Source organism: Hippopotamus amphibius, chromosome X (assembly GCF_030028045.1).
Source record: "Hippopotamus amphibius kiboko isolate mHipAmp2 chromosome X, mHipAmp2.hap2, whole genome shotgun sequence".
NCBI classification, from domain to species: Eukaryota; Metazoa; Chordata; class Mammalia; order Artiodactyla; family Hippopotamidae; genus Hippopotamus; species Hippopotamus amphibius.
The window spans coordinates 31,937,076-31,946,901 of NC_080203.1; the positions used below are offsets into that span (position 1 = coordinate 31,937,076).

A 9,826-nucleotide genomic window follows, 5' to 3' on the forward strand; every position below is an offset into this window, starting at 1 on the left:
TCTCCTGCCAGACCAGTGCCGCTTAACAGTGACTGCATCCCAGTGCTCCCCTGTTCAGAGTGCCCCAGGGGCCCCCCATTGCCTTCAGAATGAAGTAAAAACTCTTTTCATTGGCACTGATCTGGCTGCTGCCAGCCTGGCTTCATCACCCTCCACCCCACTCCCATGCAGCACTTTAGACTCTAGCACAACTGGACTCCTGGAAGGGCTTTCAACACACCTCATTCTCCCCCAGCTCAATGCCGTCTTTGTACGTGTCCTTCTCTCTGGAAATCTGCCTCGTTCCGCCCCAGTTACTCTTCCTTTCCCCACCCCCACTTATTCTTCAAGTGTTCTTGCAAACTTTCGTGACTACCTGAGGCTCTCTTAGGTCCTCGCACCTTCCCTCCTCTTTAAGGACATGCCCTATTCAGGGCCCCTCTTTCCATATCTGTCTTTCTACCAGATTGAGTTCCTTTTTTAAGAAAACATATTTTATTTATTTATTTGGTTGCACCAAGTCTTAGTTGCGGCACATGTGCTCCTTAGTTGCGGCCGTGGGCCCCTTAGTTGCAGCTCACGGGCTCCTTAGTTGCGGCAGGCAGACTCCTTATTTGTGGCATGTGAACTCTTAGTCGCAGCAGGTATGTGGGATCTAGTTCCCTGACCAGGGATCGAAGCTGGGCCCCCTGCATTGGGAGCTCAGAGTCTTAACCACTGTGCTACCAGGGAAGTCCCCAGACTGAATTCCTCAAAGCCAACAGTTCCATCCTATAGTCTCAGTACTTGACATGGGGCTTGGCAGCTGGCTGCCCCTCATTAAGGGCTTTGGAGATGAATGAGTCACTGAGGCCTGAGTGTAGCAGCAGGAGGAAAGAGAAGCAGTTTGTAGGGTGACAGACGGCAGATGCCCTGGTCCTGCCTTTTGCTGTGACTGGATGCCATGTCTTTGGTCTCTGCTCCACCCACACTATCCCCAGATGCAATCTGCTTTGGCCCAGAGGTCTGTGGGGTGGCCGTGATCTCTTCGCCTCTCTGCATCAGGAAAGGGGCACAAGTAAAGCAGAGCCTGCAGAGCTCTGCCCTGGGGCCAAGGCAGGTATATAATACCCTTATGCACTGCTCAGTAGCCATTCCCACCTGTACCTATGGTCACTGCAGGGCCACCCACCAAGGGAAAGAGGATCCTGACAAGGTTCACCACTGCTTCTGCGACTACTTTTATACACAACAGGCGGCGCTTGCCACCCCAGGTGCTACAAGAGGATTCCAGGAATGCTGAGATGCCCTCAGGCTTTGGGGGAGCTCCGCGGAGACTGGGACAGCTCTTCCTTTTTATCTCAGTGTGCTAGACAAATGTTCTCTGTTCTCTGTGTGCTGTGACATGAAAAAGTTTGATTCACATTGTTAAGTAATATCTAATCGTTCTGATCATGTACCAAGAATTTCCTGCGTGCCCCCCTGGGGCCTTGGCATCTTGAATTTACCCACCCATTTCCCCCCAATCAAAGCTTTTTCTCAGGTTTCAAAGTCTTTGTTTATTCCCGTTTTACAGGTGGAGAAACTGTGGCACAACAAGGTTGAGACCTACCCGCTACAGTATTGGCATAGACAAATCAACCTGGTAGGGGTAGCTGGCTTCCCCCAAAGAGGAAGATGTGAGAGCACAGCTTGGCTGAGGGCCAAGCCCTCTAAGGCTGTCCAGCCAGCTGAGGTGCATTTGCACTCTGCCCACAAGGGGTCAGTCGTTTCCGTAGGAGCAGAGGGGGTACCTGGAGGCAACCACACAGTGGCAGGTGGAGCCCTCCTCCCTGATAGCAGCCTTGGCTGCACGGCAGCTCCCTAAAAGGAAATCTTTCTACCACAGAACTTCCGGGATGTGCCTCCCGGGGATGGATCAGAGGTCGTGCCGGGTCAGGGGTGCGCCCCTCCTGGGAAGGCTGAGGAAGCTCCCGGGGTAGCCGCCTTGTCATATGTCCAGTCCCCAGGATACGATGAGCCATTTGTGGCGGGTGGTGCCTGTAGGTGGGGCAGCTGTCGTGTGTGCCCTCTGTTGCAATGGTTGTAGCCATCTACACAGGAATAACTGGAACCAAAAATCTCACAGGGCTGTATCGACTGGGCCAGAACCTTCCCAGGTGAGGGAGGTTGAGGGTGGGGGAGATTTGAAGAGCCATATATATAAGCATCCCCAGGATTTAGAATCAGACAGATCTGGGTTTGAATCTTGAATCGTCCTCTTATTAATCATGACCATGGGCAAATTACTCAACTTCCCTAAGCCTCATGATTGGTAGCATGGGGAACAATAATCCCTGCTTTTCAGGGTTGTTCTGACCGCTTATTCATTCATTCATTTGACACACAGCAGGGGTCCTATCCTAGACTTGCTCCTAGATCAGGGGATACGACGCTTAGATTCAGTGCCTGGCACACTGTAAGTGCCGAATTAATGATAACTTCTCTTTGAAGGTCAGGCCACGAATATGGACTCAAGGTAGCAGACAGTTGGAGGCATTCTGAATAGAAGAGCGGCAGGAGAAAAACACTATTAAGGAAGGCTGCAGTGCGGAGGCAGGATTGAAAAGGGGCAGCCTTATTTTCACAGGGTTATTATGAGCATCGATAAAGTACAGGCAGAGCAAGAGGCCCAGGGCTGACTTGTAGGAGTTGAGCCCAGACTGCAGGGGGGACCAGAAGTAGCAAGGGGAAGGAGGGGCCAGGAGGAGGCCTCCTCTCTGTGCCCTGGAGGCTGCCGGGCTTCTTTTTTCAGATCACCTCGCCTGTCTTTGGGCAGTGGTTTCAGGATGTAGGAAGAAGGTGTGGGCACGTCTACACGGCAGTGAGGATGTTAGCCAGGGCGTTTGAAGGACATGAGAACACAAGGGTAGAAAAATGCCACCCTGTGGGTGAGGTCCTCTTTCCTCTGACTCAGACAAGGGCATCATGGGATGCAAAGACCCAACCATTGTCCTTGAGTCCTTCAGTAAACTGTCAGCCATGAGTTTATCTAAGTCTTTCGGAAGCTGTAGTATTTCTTTTCAGCCTCCCTCACCAACTGGGATTTCCACACATTTGCTTCCTCCTAAAGAGAAATTTTTTTCTTAAAAACACACCTTTCCCAAGCTTCACATGATGCCCTTCTTCTGGTATATCAGCCTTTCCCTCCCCCCACCACCAGATTGCAGGTGTGTGTGTCAGCAGTAGCTCCCAACCCAGCAAGGCTGGAGGAGACCAAGGAGATCTTCTAGAATAGCCCCTTTAGATCATTTTCTACCTAAGCCGTCTGATGATCAGAGAGGTGAAGCGACTTGCTGAAGGTCTCACAGCTACTAGGTGGTAGTAGAACTGGAAATTTCCATAGGCTTCTAGTCGGGAGACTGGCCTGTACTTTTCTTCCCAAGCCAAATGGTTTCCCATTTGGGTTGTATTTTTCTGGACTTGCTTCATTGCCTCTCTTCTCCCCACCCCATCCCTCAATTTCTTTTCATTCTATTTGTCAGGTGAAGGTGCCAAGCTAGCCTAGGCCAATCTGGAAAGCTAGCATCCAGGAAGTAAAGCTGTGGACCTTCCTGTCAGGGGGTCCTTTCAGAGCCGGACTGCAGGTGAAGCAAGGAACCTGAGGAGAGGGGAATTTCTAGGGTAAGGAGTCTAGGCCTGGGTCTCCAGTCAGGGCCATCTCTGCATGATATCTTGAGGAAGAAGCTAGATCAATGTTAGTTGGTATAGAAGAACCATTCATTTTTGTCAAGAACTGACCAAGCACCTCCTATGTGCCAGGCACTGACTAAGCACCCAGAAGGCCACTGTGAATGAGAGAGGCAAAGTCCTTACTTTCATGGAGTTTAAAGCCCAGTGATGTTTTTTAAAAGGTTTTTATTTGTTTGCTTTAAAAAAAAACCACATAGATTCTTTAGTCACGTGTCTGTCCTCTTCCAGGTTTTGGCAAGGGTTGGAGTACCTCTTGGACCTTTGAGCCTTGTGTTTCTGATGCCAAAGAAGTTCTGAACCTTGGGCCTAACCAGTGGTATGTTGGTAAATGTTTAACAACTGGCTCTCAGTGGGGAAGTGTATGTCTGTACAGTGTATATGTACATAAGTTAATTATAAATTTTACTGATATAAGGGATGTAGAGCACACAAATTATACATAATAATAAAATATACAATATAATAAATGAATTGTATTGTTTATATTAATATTCATTAATAATATTAATAGTACTTATTAATCAGTAACTGATTCCCACAGAATACTTTCCTTCTTTTTTTTTTTTTTTTTTTTTTTGGCCACGCTGTGTGGCATGCAGGATCTTAGTTCCCTGACTAGGGATTGAACCCGCATCCCCTGCAGTGGACTGACAGGGAAGTCCCCCACAGAATGCTTTAACTGATTTTTGCCAGATTCTTGTCTCTGTAGCCAACCTGTGGTTGCAATTGATGAACAAATGCAGTTTTGACATGAACGTTGGTTGACATTTTCATTTATGTGTGAAACAACAAAAACATGTCACGACCTCATTAATTCATCAATAACGTGAGTGACTTCTTTGCTGAACAGGATAACTGTTCAAACACTGGGAGATTGTTTCCTCATGTTTTGGTATTATTCACAATGTAACAGTTACAGATGTGGCTCCCAGTTGAGTTTAATCTGCGTTATTAACCTTTCCCCCCTCACTTTCTTACGTTTAGATAATCAGCAAAACAATAACTCAAACCCTGACTCAAAGCATTTACTGATTTCTGAGTTGTAAATACTCCTACCTGGCCTGATTTCAAGCTGCCGACTTCACTGTGAAGAGGTGCAATTGCACATTGTTATACAGGATTTCTTTCTTTTTTTTTTTTCTTTTCTTTTTGGCTGCATTGGGTCTCCGTTGTTGTGTGCGGTCTTCCTCTAGTTGCGGCCAGAGGGGGCTACTCTTTGTTGTGGTGTGCAGGATTCTCAGTGTGGTGGCTTCTCTTGTTGTGGAGCACGGGCTCTAGGCACACAGGCTTCGGTAGTTGTGGCACATGGGCTCAGTAGTTGTGGCACACAGGCTTAGTTGCTCAACGGCATGTGGGATCTTCCCGGACCAGGGATCGAACCTGTGTCCCCTACACTGGCAGGCAGATTCTTAACCACTGCGCCATCAGGGAAGCCCCATTATACAGGATTTCAACCACACAGGTGTGATAGGCAATAAATAACCTCAAGGGCACAGATAATAGTAACATATAGTAAAATGATGAGGAAGTGATGAGTTTGAGGGTATTTGTTACCTTAGTTTTTAGTAGAATTTATTTCACTGTAAGTATATATGTTTCTGAACAATGGCTGTGTTTAACAAGCACCCCACAACATTTCTGAAAATGTAGCATTTGGCTCTCATGGGCCAGAAGGTGGCGGCTCCAGTATCCCCTGGGCCTGACTGTGCTGCCAGGTTCTGAACGACCCTCATCCCTACTCCCACTCTCCTCTGCCATTAATTCAGGCCCCCCAGCCCACCGCTGTGCACGGGGAGCTCCTGGATTCTAGAGCTAGTCCTAGCTGCCACCTTGAACAGGGCCCTGAGGACAGACTGACAACAGTGGCTTTTCCATCGGTGAGTGGCCTCTTTCTGCCTGAAAAAAAGCAGGGGTGGAAGAGAGCCAGGGACACTTGCAGTGACTCTGGAAGGCACAGCTGGCAAGTGCTCAACACCAAGAGGAAGAGGAAGGATGCAGGAATGGGGGCAGGGGAGCTGTGGTCCAGCCTCTGTCCACTTGGCTCTGGGCCTGGCCGGGCTGTAATTTTCTGTTGAAGGCTTTCCAGAAAGGCTCGTGACGCTGGAGACTGTAGGCTAGGGAGTGGGGCAAACCCTTCTCTCCTGCCTCTAGGATGTCAGCCAGCGTCCTGGAAGCGACTCTTGAGGGTGGCCCGGGGTTTGCCCTTGGGGTCTACGTTCGGGGCCCTGTTTCCTTTTCAGCAGAAGGAGAGGGTGGCAGGGGGACTTTGGGTATGGGGTTGGGCCTCTTGCTGACTGACTCAGTCTGCTTTGGAATATGGTCCTTTCTGGTGGAAAGCCCACCCAGCATTCTGGGCCCTCCTCTGTGTGCAGGCCACGAATGAACCCTGTCTCCTTCCAGGCCACATGCACTTGTCTCTGCTCCCCAGGTTACCCTGAGCAGCTTAGCAGGCACTACTGCATCCAGTCGGTGCCGTGTTGGGATATTCTGCTCTGATGTCATTGCACGAATGAGTGTTCTGTGTTTGCACCTAGGCTGGCAGCTCTCCAAGGGCACAGTCCCCAGCCCCACCCCACCCAGCACTCAGTACAAAGACCAGCCCTCAGTTACTGAATGAATCAATGAGTACAAGCCTGGCTGCCATTCAAGATTTCTTCCTGGTGAAACCAGCTCTGTGTGGAGTTCTGTGTGGGAGCTCTCATCTTGTCATCTTGTACCAGGAATGTCCTTTATTATTCCTAACACTTGGAGGGAGGGAAACTCCCCAATCCCCACCCCCAGGCACACACAGGTTTTTCCTAGCTAGATGTTCTGTAACCAGGAAGTTCAGACACCAATTGTTTCTCTTCCAACCTAGGGGAAAAATCACCTCTGCCACCTATCACCCGCCAGCACCCCGCGTCACCGCCCCCACTGTTCCACCCCGTGCCTACCCAGGCTGGAGGAAGTGCTGACTGGGAGCAATTTGCTCTTGGCATCAGCCTGAGAACATCTTGTGCAGCTGAGAGCACGGTGCTGCCCTCCCTGTAGTACGCGGGATGGAAACTGACCAGGATGAGGATGCAGACACAAAGGGCTCAATAGGCTCTGAAAGGGGAGGGATCAAACAGATTTACAAGGGTTCCTTCCCTGCCAAGCGCCCATGGTCCGCCCAACACCCACCGCAGCATTCCCACACATCGTCCCACCCCGTGCCTCCTGACACCACCATTCAGAGGTTTGGAGAAGAGGGGTGGCCTGCTCTGTAGCCTGCAGAGAGGCACGAGGCTGGAGTTTCGGGACTCAAATGTCCCTGGGCCACTATTACTGTTGTCCTTATGATTACACACAATGACTATTAAGGAGGCATTGTAAAACCACCGTGCAGGAACTCTCCACGCCTTCTTCCGTCAGTCTGCCCTGAGCTGAATGACCTTGGGAGTGGACCAGGTTGGAAGTTTTGGAGTGAGTGTGTGTGTGTGTTAAAATATTAAAACTTTCTGTTTCCGGGCCAGACCTTGCTCCCGTGCTCCCGACCACACACCGCCCCCTCAATCCAAGTGGCGCTTGGCCAGCCCCACTTGGCCGTCCCACAGGCAACAACTGGGGAGTTTCCCCTCCCTCCACATTTGATAGCCCCTTTCCACCCCCTCAAACCCACAGTCTGTCCTTCCACTTTCTCAACAAATGGCACTGCCACTCACCTACGTGGCCGAGCGGGAAACCTGGGCGCTGCCTCATCCCGCATCTCCATATGTCTGGGCGCCAAGTCAGGCCTGTTCCGTCCTGCACATTTTCACTTCAGCAAGCTAGCCCTGCATGCCCTGGCAAGACTGGAGGTCAGGCCACCGTCTTCTGGATGTGCAGCCACAGCTTCTTGATGTGCTTTCCTGCCCCAGGGTCCCCCATCCCCTCCACCCCGCCCCCCTCCGTTCTCCACCCTGTCCGTACACCAGTCCCGAATGATGTGTCCAAGGCAGCAGGAAGAAGGCCTCGCTTGACCAAACAGCTCTTTCTCTCCAAGTCTCAGGGGGCTGGAGTTCTGGTCAATTCTGGGGACATAGGCTGGCTTAACAGCCAGCTCACTCTTGAACACAACCCCGCTTATCTGATTTATCCTACTGATGTCGGATTTTCCTGGACAGAAAGGAAGGAACATGAAGTGAAAAGGAAGTTTCGACACCAATGAGGAAGTCGGGGGCGGGCCCAGAGTAGGGTAATGCGCATGTCCACACGGCCAGAGGGGATTCCCAGGATTTGGGGAAGTGGCTTCTAGAAAAGGGGTGGCCTGGGTCCTGCAGGGACTGCGCAGAAGGAAGACTGCCCTGAGGAAGGGCCCGCCCTGGGGATGGAGAGGTCTCAGGCAGTCAGCTCCTGACTGGGGGACTGTGCTTCCCTCCCCAGGTCTCTCTGGGGTGGAGCCACTGAAGATTACCCAGAGGGAGGGAGGGTGCTCACACCTCCCAGAACACGATCTGGGCTTCCTTCTAGAAGGGACGGAGAAACCAGGGAGAGGACATTGGGGGTGAAGCTGGAGAAGCAGCTCCCATTCTCCGCCCTGAGACTTCTGACCTGAGAAGATGACAGCCCCATGTTTCTGCTCTGGGTGAGTGGGGCCTGATTCTCAGAGTCTGAAGGAGGCTTTTTGCCTTTCTTTCATGGTAATTCTTTACCAAACACAAGTCTCTCTTCCCACCCCCCATCCTCTAGGCCAGCTGGAGAGACAGCCCCCTCTAGTGACAGCCCCGCCAGCCCTGCCACAGTCCTGCAAGACCAGGTTGAAGCTCAAGCCCTTTTGTGGCTGCCTTTACCAATCCAGGACACCACCGCACCCGTCCTCCAGCGAAGTGACACCACCGGACGTTTTGGGAAGGGACCACTGTGCTCATCTTTGTACCTCTAGGGTGAAGTGTCCCCCAAACGTAACAGGCGCTCAGAAAATTAGCCCTATGCCCCGTCTTCTCAGGCGGCAATGTGCTGTCTTTTTTCTCCATCCTCGTGCATCTTCCGAGGCCAAGCGCTTTCCCTGCACTCTGTTGAGAATCCACATTTTACCGTCCCTCCCAGCCCTGTTATACACTGTATGTGACAATGGTTCCAAACCTGTACACTACCAGAAGCTACAAATTAGAAAACCAAACATGAATCAACATTGTGGTGCAAGGTCTTTTAAAAAATATATATCTGTTGTGTGTATCTCATTGTCCTCAGGATAAAGTTCAGATTCTAACTGTGATATTCAAGTCTCTTCAAGATTTGGCCGTAGCCACATGGGGAAATGTTGGTCAAAGGGTATGAACCTCCAGGTATAAGGCGAGTCAGTTCTGGGGACCTAATTACTGCCTGGTGACTATGGCTAATAATAGTGTATTATATATTTGAAAATTGCTAAGAGAGTAGATCTTAAATGTTCTCAGCACAAAAATGAAATGGTAATTATGTGACATGATGGAAGCATTAGCTAACACTATGGGTGGTAATCACTTTGCAATATAGAAGTGTATCAAACCATCACACTGTACACCTTAAACTCACACAATGTGATATGTCAATTATATCTCAGTGAAGGTGGGGGGGGAGGGGGGAGATCTGGCTGCTGCTTTCATTCCTCACCACTCCCCCATCCCCCGGTCCTTTGTGCCCGACACCTGGTTGTAATTGTTTACCTTTTTATTTGGAAATAATTTCAAATTTTAAAACTTTGCAAAAATAAAAATAGCACAAGGAACACTTGTATACCCTTTACCCAGATTCACCTGTTGTTAAACTTTTATCCTGTTTCCTTTAACATTTGGATTCTCTCTCCACACACACATTTTGTCTATACAGTTGACCCTTGAACAATGTAGGGTCAGGGGCGCCAACCCTTCAAGTCATCAAAAATCTGAAAATCCGCGTAAAACTTATAGGAACATATAACTTATACGTATCTGTGGCTCCTCTGCATCTGCAGTTCCACATCCACGGATTGTGTAGTACAATAGTATTGACTGCTGAAAAAAATCCACATATAAGTGAATCCATGCAGTTCAAACCTGTGTCGTTCACTGGCCAAGTGTGCATCTCCAAGGGCTCTCTCCATCTCTGTCTGTCTGTCTCTTTATATATAGAGACAGACATATATGCAGATATATAGATATCTGCATATATGCACACA

The 9,826-nt window shown here is 49.8% G+C and overlaps 1 protein-coding gene across 2 annotated transcripts in view; it reads right to left on the minus strand.

Annotated features, from left to right (window-relative positions):
* Positions 1 to 7,550, minus strand: part of UBE2A (ubiquitin conjugating enzyme E2 A) — a 70,897-nt gene extending 63,347 nt beyond the window's left edge. For both annotated transcript variants that reach the window (XM_057717895.1, XM_057717893.1), the window contains exon 1: positions 7,374 to 7,550. Coding sequence is in view for 1 of the 2 variants with exons in the window: in XM_057717893.1 (XP_057573876.1) it covers positions 7,374 to 7,423 (50 nt within the window). In the remaining variant the exon portion in view is untranslated. The remainder of the gene's footprint in view (positions 1 to 7,373) is intronic.
* Positions 7,551 to 9,826: the final 2,276 nt, after the last annotated feature.